Here is a 22,990-nt window from a genome sequence, read left to right on the forward strand (position 1 = left end):
AGTTGGAACCTAAGGTTGGCTTTGCAGTTTTAATAGCAACTCAGAAAGCAGCACATAAATGATTCACCATCCTGAATAAGAAATAATTACTGACAACACCAGTGTTGCTATTTCATTTTTGTTTCTTCTCACTAGTGATGTCAAATGGTGTATAATGGCAGCAAATATTATCTGTCTAATGCTGCCCTTAGTATTTTGTCACTGTGCTGCCATACCAATAGGCAATTACAAGCAACATTTAGACTTAATGACCAAACAAAGATTTTCTATTTTACAAGGTGAAATGCTCATTCATACAGCACTGTATCATCAAAGAAGAGAAAGGAGTTTTTCTTTACTGGGCACTTGCACTGTTTTCATCAAGGAAACTTGCTTTTCAATGAGATGGCAGCAGGCCACAAAGTGACAACATAATCTGAAAACATCGCAATTTACAGAAGGTAAGAAGGACTTCTCACTGCAGGAGCTTTCAAGTTGTCAAGCTTAGCGAAGTGTGTGCAATTTTCTTCTTAAATGAAGTATTAACTTTTAGAAGGAAAAAAGGGAAATCTTCCAATCAAGAGCTTGTTTTTTTGTTTTTGTTGTTTTACTATTAGCTAAAGACATTTAAAATTCCAAGTTTTACATGTGCTGTTGCTCAGTCAAGCATGAACTATAGTAGATTTGTATAGCCAGATCCATCCTTTCGTATATATTTTCTTCAAAGGAAAAAGTTCCATTACACAGTTCTAGGATTTTTATAGTGTCAAATGAGTGAAGTATGAACCAAATTTAATTTAACAATTAGTGCTGATCTAAATAAATTTATGTATTTATTTACTTCACTTGTATACCGCTTTTCTCACTCTAGTGGGAGACTCAAAGCAGTTTCCAACGCAATTATGGCAAAATTTAATGCCTCACAGACAGAAACCTAATATAACAATAATAACATAGAAATGCTATTACTGATTGTTTTGATGCAACATAGTGCATAATTTGAAGTAAAGTAGCTTGTGAGGTTGTTAGAAGGATACTTCTGGAAAAAGATGGCCACAGCTTATTTGATTTATTCAGTGTTACTTTAAACTTGCAAAACTGAGCATGCATCTGCATATGTAACACAATTTGTGCAGAACTTGTACCTTTACTAGCTAAGTATTGGTTGCTCTCTTCATATCTGGACAAGAACTTAATAATCATAATATAAGGAACTATTTTACATATGGATGTGCAACTTATCTCTGCAAACATAAGTGTAGGTATAATAGAGAAAGAGCTCCTCAAAAAGCAGTGTACATCATCAGACCTTTTTTTTTTTACTGTAACCTGAAGGTCCCAAAAGAAGGGGCTTAAGAGACAAGTCAAAAAGGACGCTGGGACTTTTGGCCAAAAAGTCCTTTCTTTCCTTGAAGCACTCCATGATTGGGACTTTCAACTGGAACTAGTATAATTTCTTCTAACAGAGCAGAAGAAAGGGAAAAAAACTGTCAGATAAAAGGAGATAAAAATGCTCCACTCCTTAACTTCTGACCTTACATGCCCTTAAGGCTTTGGAAATAGCAATCTATTTTTCTCCCCCTGCCCATCACAGGCAGAACAAGTTATTTGCTTCAAATTACTAGAATTCCTAATACAGAGGTAGAATAATACTTAACAATAGCCCTGTTAGCTTTACAGTTTTATATAAAGCAACAGATATCTATGTGTCTCTGTATAAGTGTTGATTTGTTTTGTAACTAAATCAATTATAACACTGATTTACACAATACATATAATATGTACAGTAAGATTATTATTAGTATCAATACAATGGGCAAAATACATATAAACATCAATTATACAATCTAGAAATACATCTGTAATACACATTAAAAATAAGTTACTGTAAGTATTATATGTATTGTGTAAATCAGTGATATAATTGATTTAGTTACAGAACAACTTAACACTTATACAGAGCTTTAGAGTTTTAGTCAATGTTGAATTTTTTCCAGTACCTAAATGTAGCTAGACAGTTTGTATAATGCTTGATATCTCTAGTTTTATATCAACTAACTGATAAAAATGTTAAAACACTCAAGATCTGACAATTACTGTAGTAATAAAACCTATCAACAGCCTACATTCAGTTGTATGTTTCAAGTAACATATAAGTGAAATTTATATAAATGTTAATTTATGATGGATTAATTGATACAATGGATCTGATTTAGTTAGGACTAAGAATTGGATTCCAGCCAATTATTTTATTTAACGTATACTGTACTATTCAAAAGACATATATTATGCTACTCAGAGTATATGGATTAGCAGCCTTGTCTTTCCAGTTTCCACTGGAATTCCAACACTGGAATAAAACATGGCCTGGGTACATAATCTATTGGTTTTCCATTTTCCTAGAAATTTTGTAGATGTGTGTTCTATGAAAGTTTTAGATTGATCTCCAAGATCAATTACTCCCAATCAAAAACAGAAACGTAATTCATCCTACTTCCTCCCTACAAATGTCCAAAGTGGTTCTCTTTAATTTATGTGGAAACAAAACATGCATTTATTACATGTTCCCTTGGGATGAATAATAGCTTACAGAATACATGAATGTGTTATTTTCTGCCTGAAAGATTTTCTATATTTCCAGAAATCTTTTAAAGAATCTATACACTTAATATATCCTTAGCCCCATTAAAACTAAAAACAAAATGAAAATGCAACAGAAGTCTTGTTACATGCTTTGAGGAAACCACCAGATGCCTTCTGAAACTCAAAATCATTGCATTCATTGTTGGTCAACTTGGCTAAATCCTGAAGGTGATTCTGGCAGATCAGTCTTTTACCAGTTCCTTTTCTTGCTGATGTTTTCAAACCAGATACAAAGAGCTTTGAAGAAAGAGCTCAGAAAATCCTCTATATCATAATGTATTTATTTGAAAAACACTGATGCTCCTTTTGCAATTTCAGTCTGTTCATCAAGAAGAGATTGGCAATTTACTTTGGGAGAAGTAATTTGACTGGGAATACTAAAAATTTTCAGTGCAATAGATTCTCTAACCTTTGTAAAAGAAACTAGAAATCAGAATAAATGACTGTGCCAATGGATTAGCAGCTCCACAAAGAATGTAGAGTGATAGAAAACACATGGGGAAAGCAGAAGGGTTGTTGTATTTCAAGGACCGGAAAGGGATCTGCACAGCCTTCAGGTATGTCCCTGGTGTAAAATAACTTGGAGCACTAAGAATGCCCATTGCAATGCCTGCATTCATGGACACAGTCTCTGCGAAAGGAAGGGAGCAATCACCCCTTCTTCTTGCAGTCCTCCATCTGTCCTAAAATCCCTAAAAATAATTTTGGAACAGCAGGAAACCCTCTGGAGTAGGTTCTGATGCCAGAAAGAGCAGTCTGAGACCACTACCAGCATTTTGTTTCCAATAGTTCATGCTTCATGCCCACAGCATCAAATAAAATAGAAGTGAATGCGAAACCCATAATAGGATTTTTGTTTTTGTTTTTTGTCGTGTCAGGAGCGACCTGAGAAACTGCAAGTCGGGTATTAGCAAACTGTAGCATTAGATAAAACTGAGGTGGGACTTAAGTATGGGACTGATGTTTTTTGAGCATGTTTTAAATGTCTTCAGTTGGATTTCTTTGTTGCCCTTTCAGAATTTCTTTCCATTTTAATTTACTTATACAAATCATGGTGTCAGTAAAGACATTCTGCTGCAAAAAATGGGAAGAATTTTTCATTCTTCATGTTGTAATATTTCTTATATAACTGAACAATTTTTTTTGTAATTGAAGTGGTCAAGTAAACAGTCCCAATTGCTTTTCCACGTTGCTGTCTATATTTGTGCTTTTCTAGAACCATCCATTTGAAAAGTAATTATTTCTAAAGTAACTCCAATAGGCTGGTTTTACTACTGGAATTGGCTGAGTTGGTGGGAGGGAATCCCCTTCTTCCCCATGCACCCAACAAAACCTGCTCTAGAGAGTTGGGAAATACCAGGAGATGGGTTTCTGGTGCTTCAGCAAACTGCTAGGATGGAGGAGAGAGGACTACAAGCAAATCTCCTCACACCAAGATGAGGTTAGGTTTATATATTTGTAAGAGCAAAAATATTCAGATATTTATAAATTAATGATTGCATTGAACTGTAATATCCACTTAGTAGATCCCATAACGACTAAGAAATGAGCCATTTATTTCTGTTTTAGATTGTAACTCTAATTAACATCCAGATAGGAGGGGAAAAAATCAATTTTGCAAAGAGTTTGGACCCAGTAACTGAGACAGAATGTCCTTATCAACACAGTTAGCATGCTCTGTAAGCTGATGCATTATGAGAAATATGTTTTCTTCACAACATCTGCTATATTACAAATAAAGCAAACTTCTGTGATACACACAAATGAATGTTTTTTTTAATAAAAACAATAGGGCTGGGCAAAATTTTGCCTTTGGCAAAGCAAGTCAAGCTCCCATTGAAAGCTGCTTCAAGGACTGAGGAGCTGCAGGTATATAACCAAGGGCAGAATTTAGCCTCATCTGTCATTACAAAGACAAAAAAGATCATCTGGTGGATAAATAACAAAAGAAAGAATCCGTAAAGCAATCAAGCAAGCATTAAAATATAATAAGTACCAAAGAAAAGTGAAAAACAAAAACCAGAGCCACTTACAGGGCTTGATGGAGTCTTTGGCCAGCCTGGGCTGCCAATGCTATCACTCTCATCTCCATGAAATGAGGAGATGCTAGTAGAACTTGGGGACATTGGGGAAGGGACTGGCAGGTTGCCTGGGGTTGGGGGCTGAGAAATACCCTGAGAGCTGTAGCTATCCTGTGATAGAGGAATAAAAAAAGGACAAAGGCAGGGCAAACTTTATTATAAATGAAAAAAAAAAACACATCCAGTTTAACAGACTAACCAATGTTTTTCTTTAGCTTTACAAAATACAAACAGAGATAGAAAGAGGGAGAGAGAGACATACACACAGAAGAAACACACACATATATAAATACTTAATATAAAAACTATTAAAAACAACAGTAATAACATAATTTGGAACGTTTGCTGGATGCTTGGCTGTAGTCACTATGCCACCATGCTTCTTTCAAACTAAATGGAGTGTCAAGCATGGGTTTCCCCCCATGAGATAAGAATGAGAGAGAGCGAGAGCGAGAGAATAAAGCTGTGCACCTTATTTTTTATCAAATAAGGTAGGAAAGCAAAACATTGAATATGCTGCTGCTGAAACGTCCAAAACAGGAAGTTTGAACTGAAGATTGAGGAAAAAATGGCTGCAAATATTGAGATTGAGGTAAGATCTACTTTGAATCCACCCAATGGCTTAGCTGAATTCCCACACAAAAATTTGCAGAGGTTTCTTTGCACTTGCATGTTAAATGCCATAAGAACTAGTAACTTTCAGATCCATACAGTGCAGAAAAGAAAAGAAAATAACAAAAAAATCAATAAAATAAAAGTAGCACATCAGTGAAAAAGAGCGTGCAGGACAGAACAGAAAAGGGCAAGCTCAAATCAAAGAATGAGAGAGATCATTGCAGAGTTTGTTATGCCTAAGCAACACTGCATGCAGCTGAGGGAAATACCTTTTTGCTCTCAGGCTGAGGACCTTCTTCTTTTCCATCTGGTTTGAGAGGGATGGGGAGCTTAGATTCACCAGGAGTCATCATATCTGCAAGACCCATAGGAGCTAATGAAAAACAGGAGACATCGTTCAGCATTAAGGATGACCTCCTTTTGTTACAAACTGATGAGACAATAAATGCCCTCTTTCTTTAATGTAGGGCTACACGTTTTTTAAATTTCAGGAACTGAGTTTCAAAAATGTGTTACGCAGGTAATAATGAGGTTTTTTAAAAATTGATGGTGCAACATAGCCAATTTACAAACCCAAAGAACTTAATGTTTGCAAATTATACATGACGTCTCTTAAGACCAACTTATGTATGTCTACCATGCAAATGTTGAAGAAAAATGACCAACTTCATTAAGCATAGCTGTGATATGTTGAGTACCAATGTTTAATTGTTATATTCATGATCTAATGTATGAGTATCACCACGACTACAATGTTTCTAAATGCATTAAGTCAATTTCAAAGAAAGAATTCAGCCACACATCCTGAAACAGTAATATTATTGAAGACCTATCTCTATCAGTATTTAACAGTTATGATGCTGATATATTTTAACACACAATAAAATGGCACACTGGAGTACCCAGGGCCAAGGAAGATGTTCTAGACACTTGGAATAGCAGAATTGTTGGTGTTGATTTGATTTTCATGATAATACGGCCCCACTGCTAGTACTGGTTCCACTTCATCTCCCTAGTTGTGAACAATCACTCTTTATTTATTAGATGTTGCAGATTTTTTTTGGATGATTAATTCCCAGAACCCCTTGGTCAGTGTGTCTAGTTATAGTCCAAAAATAACCTTTTAAAGAGCCATTTCTAACTTGGGCAAATTTGAATGTTTATTGTATAGATGGAAATGGCAATTCCAAGGCTTATTCCTTCCTATCTCTCCTTAGAGGGTTCACAGGTTTGTCTTACACGCCGAGTAGTGTTCTTAACTGACCTTTTGCACCTATTGGTTGCCCATTGGGTTGAATCCGTGGACCAATAATTCAAATATAACTTTATTAATGGAACAGTGGTGTGAATTATTCTCACATCACCTATTCTTGTAATAAATTAAAGTATGAATTGACCCCCGTGGCATGTTATCTGAAGCACAATGAAATCCTTATGATTACACTATAAAATATCACATAATATTTCTCTGAGCCTCTTCGTTACCAAATCCCTAACCTGCAACATACTCAGATGCAGTTATATTCTTCACTTATAAATTATTCTGCAAATGTGCTCTGTGGCTGACATGGGCATTTTGCTCTCTTTCTTCTTAAAGAAGTCAGCAGGGAAAACAACTGAATACTGATCATTTTTGTTCAGATAACACTTATTCAGAAGTGTGTTCATTTTCTTCCCAGTGTTTTGAAGGTGTGAGAAATACCATATAACATCAACTTCTTCTGAATTCCCCAACTCATACTAAAAGTCAAAATAAATATTCAGACTGAAGATAAATATTAAATCTTTTTTTCTGTCTTCTTTTGAGCCTTCCCCTCCCCAAACCCTTCTCTTTTTGTTTCCTATTGCTTATACTACTGCTTCTAGAACTGTGGGACCTCATCTCAAATGGGATCTCCTTAGTTCAATGTTGGGATCACAAATAATGTGATAACCACTACCCATTTACACAAATCTGTTAGCAACAAACTTGGAGTATTTACAGTGCATTCTGCAGTAAATGCTCCAGCTGTACTCCACAAAAAAGAAAATCAAACTGTTTAGCAAGCTTTACAAATGGTGATTTATTATCAGTAAATGCTTGATTTTTATACCTACTTTATATACTTAGATACACAATTTCTCAGACGGAAAAGAGTTGCAAGTGGGAAAAGTTTAAAAAACCCAGGCTTTGACTATAGGAGCTCACTCTTTATATCGCTACAGTGGCTTCCCATCTCTTCCTATATCTAGGTTGGTCATTTGCTGATCACATATGAACACATTCAGTATTTGTTAAAAGTCCAAACATTAAATGTTATTATTAATAAAACCTTTATTTATGTGGTTTTGCTTAACAACAATAACACAAAACTACATCCATCAACACATTCAACAAGAGTATGTCAGCAAGAGAAGTTCTGTGTTTGTTGCTAAACATATGAACACTCTAACTAAAATACCACATTTCATAACTCTGCAAACTTGTTTTAATAAATAGAATAAAAAGGCATATTAAAAATTGAGATCAAAATATTATGGATATTAGAGAATAATAAAACTCCAACCTGATTGTGACTGGACTGGTTTGCTTTTCAGAAAAACGGTAATGCAGCATTCTACTCAGCAGCCAACATGTGGGAGAACAAGCCAAGGGGGCAGGGGGGAGCTTTAAAAACACTTCACAGATTGCCCACTACAAAATGATTATTGCACATATTCATGTATTACTATGTTTTAGAAAATAATTAGTTTTAATTACAGCAGTGAGAGAACGAGCAAGACTCAGGCGAATAAGCTGGCAAGCTTCATGGTGCTAATTTGCTAATATCTTTAGCATCACTTCACTGCAGGTTGGGAGAATGGCTCTGCCAAAAAACCTACCCAGCCATGTGCCATATGACTTTACGGCTAACTATACCCTCAATACGCATCTTGGAATGGCCAGAGGTTTTCATAAGTTTCATTTATATTGCTGCAATCCAAATAAAGACATAAAATGCAGAAAGTAGTTTATGTCCAAATATATTAAAATGGGAGCAAGGTGTCTTTTCTTTGACAATGGACAAAAAGGCACCAGGGATCAGCCAAACAGTCAATTTTTAAATGAATGGGCATAATAGAAATAATATCACACTGTGTACCATGGTGGGGAACTGCTGGTCAGCCAGATGTTTAAGGAATTGATTTAGAACTCCCCCTACCTAGTATTGTAGGCATTGCTGTCTGAAGGGCCAAGGTTTCCCAAAACTGCTGGGTCCTGTCCAACTGCTAGTTCAAACTAGAGTAAACACATTTAATCAGTGGGATTTACATACCTAAGTACTAACTTAAATTCAGCAGCTGATTCCATCTGTGTACTCAAGCTTTAGACCAAGAAGGTGGTGTACATGATATCCTTCAAAAAGCTTTTCTGAGGCTCTTTGGCTAGAGCAGTGGTTTTCAACCAGATGTTTTGGCCTCCAACTCCCAGAAATCCTAACAGCTGGTAAACTGGCTGGGATTTCTGGGAGTTGTAGGCCAAAACCTGGGAAACCCACAGGTTGAGAGCCATTGGGCTAGAAGATATCATCACTACTTCTGATCCACACAGTGTCCCTACCTGAACTAGAGTGCAAAAGGGACAGTCTCAACTCTTCACTTGCTTCAGTTTTGTATGGGGCCATTGCAAACTTTCCCATTAAAGCTTATGCTACTGGTGAAATAATAAGGTGGCTTTTCCTTGGCTCATTCAATTTCACAAATGTGGGGTGGGGAAAAGACCGGAAAATTGAAATCATACTGGATGACCAATTGTGATCCAAAGGCTCAAGTGTGGTATAAAGCCTTTGGTGAACACTTCTTTTTTACTTGCCTCAGTCAGCAAGATGGTGCATAAGAAACCTTCTGTATGTGTTACCACTGCAGATTCTGATGTGCTTCTGGATGCATATCACCTCCCGCATAAGAACATTTCTGTTAAATGGCCTACAACTGCAGTGGATTGAGACCAGTGTGTCATCTTAGAAAGGAAGCAGTAGTGTCATTTCTAAATGGTTAATACGAAAGCTCGGCTCTCTTGTAGCACCCTTATCATTTCTTGTAGCTTCTGTATGTATTTCTCTATTCTTTGCTGAAATGTTGCTTTGTAAGGTCTTTCTTGCAAGAATACTCCTGAGTGATTTCAAGCTCACATCCATTTACTTTCTAGTCCAATGACAAATGGAGGGCAGTATTTTGACCCTCTTTCAAATGGTGAAAGAAGTGATTGTCACAATTCCAGTAAATTAAGGTGTGCACATTCACACACGCTTCTGCTACTACAATCACACTAATGATCCTTTCCACAAAGTACAGCCTGAAAGATGTAAAACATAAAAACAGAAGATAACAGCAAAATCGGTGACTGAAAAATTGTTGCAATGTAGAGTGAAGAGCTTCCAAGAACTAGCCTCAGGCTTTATTATAAGTACTTGAAAGTGAGAATAATTTTAAGAAAGAAAATATGGGTCAAGGTCCTAAATTACTATAGCACACTAAACTCGGCATACTCAAAGGAAGATACAACACAAGTTAAACTGCAGTCAAGTTGTGGTGGGTTTTCCTCCTCCTTTTTCCTGAAGATTTAGGCCTCTTCTTCACTGCCTAATGAAATCCAGATTGTCTGCTTTGAACTGGATTGCATGGCAGTGTAAACTCATATAATCTAGTTCAAAGTAGATGTGGATTATTTGCTTTGGTAATCTGGATTATATGGCAGTGTAGAAGGGGCCTTAGCTGTTTGTATCAGAAGATAGTAAAATTAGGTAGTGAAGTTCACTCGTTGCCTTTCCCTGTACTATTAGCAAACCCATGTCAGACTTCCCTAAAGATGGGGATCTGATTTCTTAATCCTGTCTTTCTTCAATTTTAAGACATCATCTATTGTAGGCTGCATACTAATTTCAGTATCACCAACAGAAGAAAATATTTATTATATATTATATATGTATATATAAAAAGTACCCACAAGTTCTAAGTTGCACCTCATTTCAGAGATACAGGCAATCCACGAGTTACAAACATCTGATTTACAAATGACTCATAGTTACAAATGGGGGTGAGACAATGGGAAATGAGAGAAATCTACCCCTAGAAAGGGAAATTCATTCCTGACAAGAGGTATGATGGGGAAAAAGTGTCTCATCTGGAGTTTTATCACCAATCCTTGTTTCCACAACAAACCAAATTTTTCGCAAATCCAGTTATCACAGGGACAGAAAGTGAGGTGAAATCTGAACAGAGGCACAGACAGCAAAACAAACACCACCCTTCCCTATGTTATCTAAAACTTTTATATATATCTATATCTATGTATATGGCTGGTGTTGCACTCTAAAATGTATCTGTTCCAACTTAGAAACAAATTCAACTTAAGAACAAACCTAAAGAACCTATTTTGTTTGTAACTTGGGGACTGCCTGTATTTCTATGGGAAAACTGAATATTAGATTTGAAGAAATATAATGCTCTGTTTTTTGTAGTCAGCAGCCTCCAGACAGAATGAACAACTTGTCCAGTTTAGGAATGATAATAAGTTTTTAAAGCCATAACTGATAATGCAGGGTTAAAAAAACCCACGGTGTTTGATATTCTTTAAGGATAGGACTTGTGTCTTAAATATTCTGGATACAATTTACTAAGACTGTACAAACTATCCATACATATCTTCCTCTTGATCCACAAGAAGCTTTCTTATTCCAAGTTAGACCATCAATCCATCTAGCCCAGCCCTGTCCCACTTTATTAATAATTTATTATGTGTTCTCAATAATAGATATGAGCAACAGTAAAAGGTAGAGGGGATGTTTTAGACCTCCAGAGAACTTGGACTGTAATTGATGTTATTTTTATTGGAGGCAACTGCTGAAGTGAACAGGAGCAGAACTGCAAAGCCAAATTTAATGCTAGCACCTGTTTAATATTTTTAAAACAAAATACTTTTTCTGATTGTAAAAACTTGACTAAATTGTATCTTTGAGTGTATCATAATGTTTACTTGGTCATATTTGACCCAAAAGGGTTTGCTGTTGCAATTTTATTTCATCTCAAATTTCTAGCATTGCAGTAACATAAAACTTCAGCTAAGCATTTGAAATAGAGTTTAAGCATCCAAAGAAAAGGGGCAGGCAAAGTACCCAAGGGAACACAAACACAGCAAACAGAAGACTTCCTGTGGTTTAAGTTGTTTACATGGGGTGGGGGTGGGGGGGTGGATTCTTATGAAGGGCAATACCCCCATTTTGCTACAGCCATAGTTGTATCCCTTATGCAAAGAGAACTCAAGCACCAATCTGGAGATAAGAGACACAAGTTCTCTTTCTAGAAAATTTAACTTGCTCTATAAACTGGAATCTCAAGCCCTTTAACACAAGTTTGCTTCTGCAAATTATCTGTGAAGATGCCATCACCATGTTGATAAATGTTTTACGATTAAGACAGTAGACTTAATAATGATGTTCATATGTCTGCTTTGAGCATTAAACAAAAATGATTTGTGATGCTGTGCTCTCACATACTGTTCTCAACACACTCTGGCCAGTATACTATGTTGGGATTAAGTCACAATACTGTATAGGGTGTTTCAAAAAGATGGGTCCAATTTTAAATTGCTAAATGTCTGTAACCATGAGCTGCCCATGAGTGAAACCCTTACCACTTGAGATGGTGGGTCATGCAGTTTCAAATTATTGTTACTTGATGCATTGTGTTATATGGAATTTTGAGAAATTGTTTTGCTGTTTTTATTTCTATTATTCCTTTAGTCTTTAAAACCATTATTCTAATTTCACAATCACTGGTAGGGCCAATGGCCCAGTAAATGACTAGAAGTTCTATTCCTAGTATACTTAATATTTGGAATTCATGTGGAAACCTCAGAATGAATAAATGTAAAGGTGTAAACCTTTAAATGCACAAACCAAGTAAACAAGAAAAATAAAAGCTCTGGTACACAGTTAAATTATTTTAAAAATCCAATATTTTGGAATGTATAACACAATAAAAATACTATGACTACCTCATACAAAAGACTGCTAGGATAAATGGCTTCGCACTGAACAGATTTCCACTGTATGAAATAACGAATTGCTGAATTATCTGAACAAAAAAACCCCCTCTGTGAATCTTCCTTTAAACTGGTTATTCCTTTGCAATACATAAATCTTCTTACACAGGGCACTCTGCCATCTGTTTGTTGTTGGTTATTTTTGCAGCTCTGGGGGCCAGAGGAAAAGGGACAAAAAATTACTGCCGCTAAACAGCAAGCCAGAATTTATAGCACAGTTTCAATGCTCAAAAGTAATTTTATTTCACCTAGCCAGACAAAACACATAACTACATAATCCAAATACAGCATTACCTGGGAGAACTGCAAGAGGGGTAGAGCAAGCTATTATCTAATGGCTTGTTCAATAGCTTTTCCTTTCCTACTGGAGCAAAAGTGCACTCCATGGGTAAAAAATTAGCCTCCTACTTAATACTAAAGGAAGCAATTTTATTTTACATTTAAAAAATCATATGTCTGATTAACAGCCCCGCCCCCCTTCCCTTACATTTGCTGTGCCTTCCATCAGCCCTACCTCACATAGCCAATGGGGAGAGATAACAGCAGCTGTAGGCTTGTGACATCCGGAGAGTCCGGATGTTTAGCTGTGATTCATTTAATTTTACACATATTGCTTAAGCAACAAGTAAGTCATGTAAATCATAATAAGACTATCCAATAGACTAAAATAATCTTATTGTATGCATCAAAGCAGTGCCAGCTGGTTCCCACATTATCCTTTTAAAGAGGGAATGGTTGCAATTAAACTGAGGCCTTGTATGTCTTGGGACATAGGAGCAGGCAATAGAATCCCTTCCTCCAATAGCCAAGGAAAGGAAGTGGCAGCAGCATGGAGAAATGCCTTCCCTGCTCATCTTCCCTGGTAAGGAGAAAGGGGAAAAAGGGTTGTCGCAAATTGACCTGTCACTGTTAGTGAGAGCAACCTGCTTTTTAGAGGTAGCAGAACTTCATTCTCCTGATAGTGGACTTTGTTTTCTAAAGCAAGAGAAGCCATAAAATACTGTCTTTAAAGAATCAAACAAACAAAAGGTTCAGATGCAGAGAACAATCCCAGTGTCTGCGCCCTCTACTCCTTGAGAGGAAGGAAAGAAAAAAGGCATACTTTACAAGTCTTCCTCTTCAACATTTGAAAACAGGTAAAAATGAGAAGGAGTGGAGAGGCTGAACATATAAATGTTTTATAGTAAAAAAAACCAAACCCTCATATGAATGGGACCCATCACCCACCTTCTGTTTAATGTATTCTGAATGGAAGTTTCTGGATTATTAGTCCAAATCCTACCCACAATATTCTTCTGCAATTTGGCATTTTAATTAGCAAAACTAAAAAGAATTATTAGGACACCTTTCTGGTTTGCACTGCATTTTGGAATACTGTATATTTCTTTCCCTTCTTTCTACACATTTATAGATAGACCCCTAATTTCCTGAACATTTAGTCTTCTGTAGTTATTCTGTTTGTATTCAACTTAGCTACTTGAGAAATATTTAGAATTTATTTCCAGGAATGCTAAAACCAATGGCCTTTGGGTAAGATTTAAGTACCGCTGCTCTCTTTTACAAGAAAACATGTCTATATAGTAGTTCTCCAACATTACTCAAAGAAATCTTGTTACTATGTAACTCTGATATTCTGAAACATATTAATGAATGAAAATCGTGGAATGTGTGCATTAGATTAAATCTGTTGCTATGGAGTTTGAATATTTGCATCAGATAAAAATGGACATTTATCCATTTCCACATGAACTGGCCTGATAATTCCACATAAAAAAGTAAGTGCACAAAGGTCTTTTGAAAAACTCAGTTTTGCAATTTTTTGAGGGGGGGGGCACAGTAGGGATGATATCACATTAGCATTTTAAAGTGGAATTGCCTGCTTTGCTATTACCCAGTGAGCTTCTGCAGAATTCTGGGAAATGTAGTTAAAGGAAGCCAAGGACCTCTCTGGCTGAGAATTCCAAAGGCCCTGCCTAAAACTAAATTTCCCAGAATTCTTCAGGAGCACATTGGGTGATAGTAAATCAGGCAATAGTAAAGTGGGCACCTCTGCTTTAAAACGCAAATGTGACATCATTAAATTTCCAGAAAGTTGTACTTCATTCTGAATTTTCAAATACAGTGAGTTCTCTTGGCACCTTTTTGTCATGGACCCCAATCTGAAACACTATTAATTATTTTCATCAAAAATTTTCTTTAACTGCAGGTGCAGCAGCCTCAAAATCCTTGCCACATTTTCAAAGCAAAGATAGCTAAAAGAAACAACCTTCAGATATGCCATATCCACATTTTCACAAAATGAAAAAAGAGGATCTAAAGTTTTAGCAGATATACTGCAAGCTGAATTCTTACAGTGCTGCAGTAAGGCAAGCAGAACCTGTGTACTGCTGTTGGGGAGGAAACCTCTGCACCATGTAAGGACTTCTACCTTTCCAAAGCAGTTGCTCCTGAAAAGTTGCCAAGGATTACCTGTGGAACTGTTCACCATGTTAGGTGCCATGCTGTAAGGTGATGCTTGAGGGTTCATCAGGCTTGAGTTGTTGTTCATTGGCTGGGTGTAGGGAGAGCTGGATCCCATAATGCCACTCTGATTGATGACAGGAAAACTGCCTTGCCTAAGTAGAAGAGAAAGCACACACATGTGCACAAGCTCTTATTATGGTTCTTACTGCACAGGACATTTTGGTTAGTAACAGAATTCATATTGTGGCAATCGTAAATGCCTAAGGAAGAGGCAGCCAGTTAGTCATTGCCTGCATGGGGAGGGCAGCTATTTGTTGAAAGCTTATTAATGATTATTGTATTAGTTGTTTAACTCACAGATCATTATTACAGTCAAATATCATGCAGATATTTAAATTTAAAATGGACAGTCTAACATTATGTAAAAGTTTTTGAATGTCCAACACACTTGGAAAAACAGAAGAGAGAAAGGGGTGCTTGCCATTGGCGTGGCAGAAAAACCTGAATAACCTAGAAGTTCTTTTAATTGTAATTTGCCTAGCATACTAAAAAAGAGCAAGCAATGAGACAACTCCCCCCCCCCCCCCCGCCCCGAGAACAGAAAAGAAAAGATACAAATACACTAATGGAGTGGAGGTATACTGCTTTAGCTATGCAATTAAACATGTATGCTCATCAAGTCTGTTTTAAAGCATTCTGGGTAACTGAATACTCTACGCACTAGACACAGCTACACCATACGGACCCTTGATGATTCAATAATAGGTTTGTCTGAAGTAGCTTTAATGGAGTTTTCGAGTAGAATCAGACAGATACTGCTCTTTGCCTTTGTCCTTGCCCCCAAAGCTTTTGTGGTACCGCATAATACGGCTGATGTAAAGGTGTATGTATTGTATGTGCATATACATGTTGTGGTCGTGCTGAATGAAAACAGCCTCTGGCACTAAGGAAGCTATAGCAGAATAACCAGTCTGTGGATAGTAATGACCATAGGATGCAACATCAATCACAAATGTACCAATGTTCATCTAAACATATATTTAGCCTGATTATAAGAATTTCCAGCCATTTTCAAATGGCTTTAGCTGTGCATCTAATAAGCTTTTAGCTAAGCGTACAGTCCTATACATACTTATGTATGAGTTAAATTGAATTAAATGCAGTAATCCCTACTATTAAGTAGCCAAGCATAGAACCAAACATTCAATGTAAAGATTTTTTTTGCAACTGAATGTTGATAATTACATAAGAAGATTTTTTCCTTATTATATTTGTACTGTTTTCCTGTTTAAACAAGGGAAAAAGAGGCAGTAAATTCTAGGTTTTTTTTTCTAAATAAAGTGAATTTCTTCAAAGAAAATAAGGTGCAATATTAAAAAGAGCTTGAATTCAAAGTCAGTTGTGTCCTTTGCTCTGGAGAAGACAAACGTTTCACTATTTCTGTTAAAGAGACAAAATTTTCTTTTGATATGAAGGAGACAGCTGACGTAGAATGTCATTTCCCTGACAAGGCTTATGATAAATGGGAGGAAAATATTTAAAATGCATGGCCATAAAACGCTCCAAAGGAAAATGACAATGCAAATAAATAAATGAGTATGTCTGTTTGACAACAACTTTGAACACTTTTAATGAAACCAGCCTTTCATTATGTAAATAGCATACCTTTTGACCATGTTTTCAGAGCTCTTTTAAAACAGTTGTGTCACAAAAAGCGAACTAGTGCAACCTCTCCCTGCAACAGTGTACTTGTTCTGCATTAACAAATATTTTATTTTCATACATTAGGAATAGTGCAATGAGGGACACCCACTGCTTTCCTCATGAAAACCCAGGCCAATTTGGACACTTAGTATCAAACCTTAGTTTGCCATATTGATTTCTCAACCATGGTAACTGCATGTCTTGAGTGTTTGAATAAAATAGTAAATAACTGTTTGCTGAAAACTGGGATCAGAAGTGAAGAATAAATATGACTGAACTCGCTATTGCATCTGAATAGCACTTTGTAAGAAGGTTTTCTGACTATACTGTGGTTTGTGTGGGGACTTGATACTTTTTTGATAATCAAAGATAACAGAAAGATCTTCTAAAGAGAATCTGTATTTGGCCATTTGTGTGCATTCAAGTCGACTTATTACAATCTTATGAATTTCATACGGTTTGTATGTATAGGTAATATTTGTTTGTAACTTATGTCATAACATGGTTGACTTTTTAAGTTGCAGTTTCGGATACATTTTACAAATATTTTAAAAAAATATTTAGTATTTAGTCCTCCAAATTTAGCATAGGATACAGGATGAAATTACCCTGATTGTGACTTTGAGAACTGTAATTTCATAGTTTATTATTTATATTTGTGTCCATTTGTGATTATGCTTTGATTTCATTTTATTTGGAGCACTATTAGCTATTTGGTAGTAGAAAGGTGGTGCATAAACTAACTAAAAAAATACAAGACGGGTATACATGTAGGTTCAGTTATATGGTAAAGAACACAGATAGTGGGTATAACGTATTTCATTTTGTATTGTTAATGTTAAAATATAGCTATTGCTTGTTTATTTTAAACATGCTAATATTTTCTTGTAAAGCTCTGAATGGCTTTATACTCATGTCCCTGAAGGAATGTGGTTTCCTGCCTTGTCTGCACTCTGGGAGAACACATTTGGGCCCCTCTCTGCTTCTGGCCCCAAAGGAGGGCACAATTGGGAAGAGGTTCTCTCTGTATTTGGGATGTCCTTACCAGTCAGGCTTCCCTGGAAACACTGCTGTTTCTTAGGAGCCAGGCAAACACCTCTTTATTCTTTCACATTCTTAAAATGCTTCATAGATTTTCCAATCCCCACACTCACTCTATTATATCTGTTGATTGTATGCTGTTGTTTCTTCTATGGTGCTGATAATTATTGCACTATTGATCAAATCTGTTCTAACTTTTGTAAACATCCTTGTTTCACAGAGCTGAGGAAAAACCAGGATATAATTAAATATTTGAATAAATAAATTTCATTCACTATGTTTCAATATTTTTAACCTGGAAAATCATGATGAAAGCATATTTGGACATTGATATATTTTGTAGTAATACAGTAATGATGAAGTAATTTATGAGGGTTTATGAGGCTCCCAAAACCCTGAGGGGTTTTGAGGATTTTAAAAACAAAAACATTAAAATGCCATTTTTCATGCATTTTAATGCATTGTTGTAGGCTCAGGAAAGGGCTTTTAAAAATTTCAGCTTTCTGGCTTTAAAAGGGGGCCTTCAGTTTCTAATCATAGTTTGGAAGGGCACTGATGAAATTGGCCCCATTCCTCCTAGAGGGCGAGAGGATCACTAGAAGACTTTTTTTTTCTTTCAAGAACAGTGATAGGAATTAGGGGTGGGGGATCGAAGAACCTATGGTGGGTCCAATATATTCCCCTTGGCTGTTGCCTACTCTAGCATTAAGATATACTGATATTTTACAAGGACTGGCTTCCCAGCTCTGTTCTTTCTGTGGTTATAAGAGATTCCTAGGAATGTAGAACAAGGCCAGTCTTTTTTTTTTCTAGTACCTAATTAGGGGGCCCATCACTACTGTAAAAGTAACTAGAGCAGACATGGGCAAACTTTGGCCCTCAAGGTGTTTTGGACTTCAACTCCCACAATTCCTAGCAGCCAGCAGCCAATGTTTGCCCATGCCTAAATGAGAAGATAAATTCATTTTTATTACTTCTGTTGTATGGAGGCATAACAGCATCAAAAGTCTTGATAACTGGTATGAAAAGGTCTAAGCAACAGCACAATAAGTTCCAGTGTTTTTGAGATGTGTCTGATTATTATAGATTTGTTAAGATAAAATTAAGAATCTTAGTACCAATAATTGCTGCACATCGCACATCGCACTTGCCCTGGAAGCCCCATATACACCTCCTGTCACATCAGCACTTTTAATCTTGTACCCATTGCTCTGGCCCGGCCCAGTTTTATTGTGTTTACTGTATTGTGCCTGTTGTTTATTTTGCTTTATTCTATTTTTAATTGTTTGATTTGCTTAGATTGTATTGTTGTGTTGTGTGTTGAGGCCTCGGCCTGTGTAAGCCGCATCGAATCCTTCGGGAGATGCTAGCGGGGTACAAATAAAGTTTAATAATAATAATAATAATAATAATAGTATGTGAGGCTAAAAAGATTAGACCAAAAAGGCAATATGACGTACATGGGTTAATGGTTCATTGGGTACCAAAATTCAATCACAGGCAAGGAGGGAAGTGACCGGGATCAAATAGGAGGTGGCGTATACAAGAATGAGTATAAAATAGATCTTAGAGACGAGGACCAACACTCAGAGAGAAAATGCAGCTGTTTTGTTAACAGCTTCAAATATTTAAGGACTTCCCAGAAACAGAAAGGACAAAGCATGGGGTAGTTTGGCTCAGGCATGTCTTCTCAACACTAGATCTCATTAACCACATTGTTCCTAGTGAACTCTGGCCAATACACATTTTGGTGCCTCAAATGTTAGTCCTGATTCTGGGCTAACACAATCTGCTGGTTCAAAAAATGGCACCATTTCTCCCTATCAGTTCTAGTTTTTGAGATACAGAACATATGCCATCTACCAGTCATTTGTTCATACATAAAAATCATAACTATATCTAAGAAACTAGAGCTGATGTAGTCTATCCAATGCAATGTTCTGAAGCAGTGTCCCAAAGAACCCCAGGAATAGGTGTAAAAATCAAGACACCAATAATTTTGTTGTTGTTGAGGTGTGCTATTATTGCTGCTGCAGGTACTTCAAGTAGCAACATTAAAATTCCCACCCTAGTCTGTTTAATACATTGGATATATCCATATAGGATCCAAGTATTTTCTGAGTATCTTGTTTAAGGAACTCTACAAAGCATTATTTTTACATAATGTAGTTGATAGGTCATTGCCTGCAGAAGTATCTACAATGACCTTATGGGAAAATCTGATACAGGAGGTAACCTAGATCTCTGGAAGACTCAACTGTCCTATGGTATCCTGTGACAAACAGCCTCCAGGACTCAGGGCATATAGGAATTTCATCTTTTTATTCTGACTGTATGATGTTGTCGCTTTGAGTAAAATGATAACAGAAAGTGACAAACTGCTACATTCATTCTACAGTATGAAGCAGAGTCCATTTAGCACTGAGCTGAGATCACCAGACTCATTTTGATTAACCTCCAGGCCACTAAACACCAATAAATATGTTGCACAGCAACTACTAAATATATTTATATATGCTTAAGGTCATAGCATCATTTTCTGATTACTGGAGTTAAGTTAAAAAAAAAAGGAAAAACAAAGAAAATATGCTTGTGTCAGTGCTGTTTTCATTGAAGGGCTATTTGATTCACTCTTTCTGGAGGTCTTAGTTTGAAAATACACTTTCAGTCTGTCACCGGCAACCTAAATTCCATTAGTATGTGAGGCTAAATTAAGATTAGTTGTGGAGATGTTTAAACCACTTTCTAAACCTGTTGTGGCATTTACAGATGAAAGCCTAACCATTCAACTGTGGAACAAATTCAATGAGCCACGTTCAAGACTTGAAAAGCATAAACACTGAAGATAATATCCTGGTTAGGTTTAAGCCAGTGGGAGTTTTTTGAGTAGTGAAATCCAGAAGTCGACCTACAGGTAGGCAATGCAAGTGATTAGACTTAATGTGGAGGAACAAAATTTGTACTGAGTAGCATGCAAAGTCCTTCAGACGTTCATACATTTGAAATAATTGTGTCAGTTATACAACTGCTAAACTACCTCCTTTTAATTAAAAAACCTTCCTGAAACATAGCCAAATAAGACATCACTGTGACATGATGCTGAAATGGAAAAAAAAATATTTACATGAATTTTCCCCAAAGTAATGGGACTGAAACCAGAAATTCTGTTTTCCTGGTTGTTTATTTTGTCCCTTCAAGATAATTTTATATAGCATCACTTACAATGGTTTCTATTTTGTTTCTAGCCTTAGGTATAATAAATAAATACCTTTAACGTAAAAAGCATGAGAACACATTCTGATGTAATGTTATAAATATATTACTGGAATAATGCCACTGGAGAATAACATGCAATATTTTTTTTCTCCAGAAACAATTATAATATATAATACTAATATTGTGCTATGCTAATAATGTAATATATTGTATGTACATATAATTTGTAAGTTGCTCTGAGTCCCCATGGGGTGAGAAGGGTGGGATATAAATGTTGTAAACCAATCAGTCAATCAATATGGATTGCCCACAATATAAGGGCTGAAAAATGATTTTAAGGTTGAGGAGAAGAAGATGAGAAGGCTGGCCATTATGTACCTTGTATGCTTGCATGCATATTATTTACAAAAAAGTAACAACAGACAATACAGTGGATAAGAGTAACGTAAATGAAATAAAAGTATTTAAAGCATAAATTATATCAAGGAAAGGGAGAAATATCTAAGACTCTGCACAACGCAAATGCCAAATATGGCTACAGCACCTCAGTGGCCTCAACTGCACCATAGTTTTGGTAATCCCAATTCTTCCTGTCTGATCTTTTCAGAAGGCTTGGGCTTTGGGTTTTTTTTTTGGGGGGGGGGGAGGAGGGGTTTGACTCCCCCTCTGTTTCTGGAATTGTTCCCATAATACAGTAGTAAATGTAATCAGAGTAAAGCAAGAAGCAGAATCTTGTATTTGTTGCAGAGTATTTGCTCCTACTCTCTCTACTGAAATGAAGGGCAGAACAGTAATCTCTCAATATACTCGTATCATGCGGTCCAGATGTACACAGGACATGCATGTGTATTGAATGGTAACATGATGGGTTTTTTTTAAGTGAAAGGAAAATGTAACTTTCATTGAGGCTGTCTAGGAACAAAGTGGAAGGAGAGAATATTCTGCCCCTTTTCTATGTGCCATTATCTGATTTCTGGCCCAAGTGGCTCTCTTTAATCTTGATCATCCCAACTGGAAGCATTTTTTCTTATTTCAAAATAGCTGATTAGTTTGTGCCATATTCATGCCAGGTGAATCCGCAAATTACAATAGACAATGTAGATTGAATATATATGCTTTGCTCAGAAGTAATTTAAGAGAACAGTCCTAGACACAAGACCAAATAATCTTTAGAGGCTGTAAACTACAGTAACTAATGTCCATGCAAAGCATACCCTCATAGTGTAAGATACTATTGATGGCAAAGAAGGAGAGCCACTACAGCTCCTATCCATACATCTGAGTAGATCAGTGGTTCCCAACCTTGTTTTGATCAGGCACTACTTGACCAGGGACTGCTCCCCAACATTAGTACCAAAAGAGTTACAAATCAGTTTTTGGTCAACTTTAGATTCGGTTTGGTTATTTGGGATACCGATTCAGAACATTGCATTGGATAGACCACATCAGCTCTAGTTTCTGATACAGAACATATGCCATCCAGTAGTCGCCATCTGCTCGCCTACAGAAAACCATATTTAATAAGCCTCAGCACTATAAGAGAGTTTTGCAAGACCAGTCGCTCTTGTTGCAATGGTGTAGTAATGGTGAGGCCGCAGACCATATTTTAGTTCTTGCAGACCACTGGTGGCCCACAGACCATAGGTTGGCAACCACTGTAGTAGATCTAAGAAAATCCTGGGGGATGGCGAGTTTTAAATGTAATTTTAATTGTATTTATTGTTTTTAAAATTTGTGTTGGTGTCTCCCCTATGGGGAGAAAGGCGGGATAGACATAAAATTAATAGTAATAATGATAACGACAACAACAGCAACCACCCTGGTGTTCTTCATGCCCGAGCTGCCTCCCTTTTGGAACCCACTACAACAATAGGATGCCAAATGTTGCACACAGTATTTATTTACTTTATTTCTCCCCTTTGGGAGTCAAGGTAACTAACAATCGCACACTTTGGTCACAATTTAAAACAAAATTAATTAAAATTAGATAGATAGATAGATAGATAGATAGATAGATAGATAGATAGAGTGGATTTAAGTTAAAATACAGCTAGAATGTAATAAATACAATTAAAATAGCATTTAAAATTCACAATCCCCCCAGTCACACTTTCCCAGAAGTGTGCCCCCAAAATACTCTGGGGTTCTTGCAGGAGACATGCTATAGTGGTGCCAATGCTGCTAG

At 36.5% G+C, this 22,990-nt stretch overlaps 1 protein-coding gene across 8 annotated transcripts in view; it reads right to left on the reverse strand.

Moving 5' to 3' along the window:
* ARID1B (AT-rich interaction domain 1B) overlaps nt 1-22,990 on the reverse strand; it is a 387,469-nt gene that overhangs the window by 34,084 nt on the left and 330,395 nt on the right. For 5 of the 8 annotated variants that reach the window (XM_060753630.2, XM_060753628.2, XM_060753627.2 and 2 more), the window contains 3 exons: nt 14,851-14,996; nt 5,588-5,691; nt 4,656-4,814 (listed from right to left, as the gene is read on the reverse strand). In XM_060753630.2, the coding sequence (XP_060609613.2) occupies nt 4,656-4,814; nt 5,588-5,691; nt 14,851-14,996 (409 nt within the window). The remainder of the gene's footprint in view (nt 1-4,655; nt 4,815-5,587; nt 5,692-14,850; nt 14,997-22,990) is intronic. The other 3 variants (XM_060753632.2, XM_060753629.2, XM_060753624.2) reach the window with 2 other exon arrangements.

This window comes from Anolis sagrei, chromosome 1 (genome assembly GCF_037176765.1).
Source record: "Anolis sagrei isolate rAnoSag1 chromosome 1, rAnoSag1.mat, whole genome shotgun sequence".
NCBI classification, from domain to species: Eukaryota; Metazoa; Chordata; class Lepidosauria; order Squamata; family Dactyloidae; genus Anolis; species Anolis sagrei.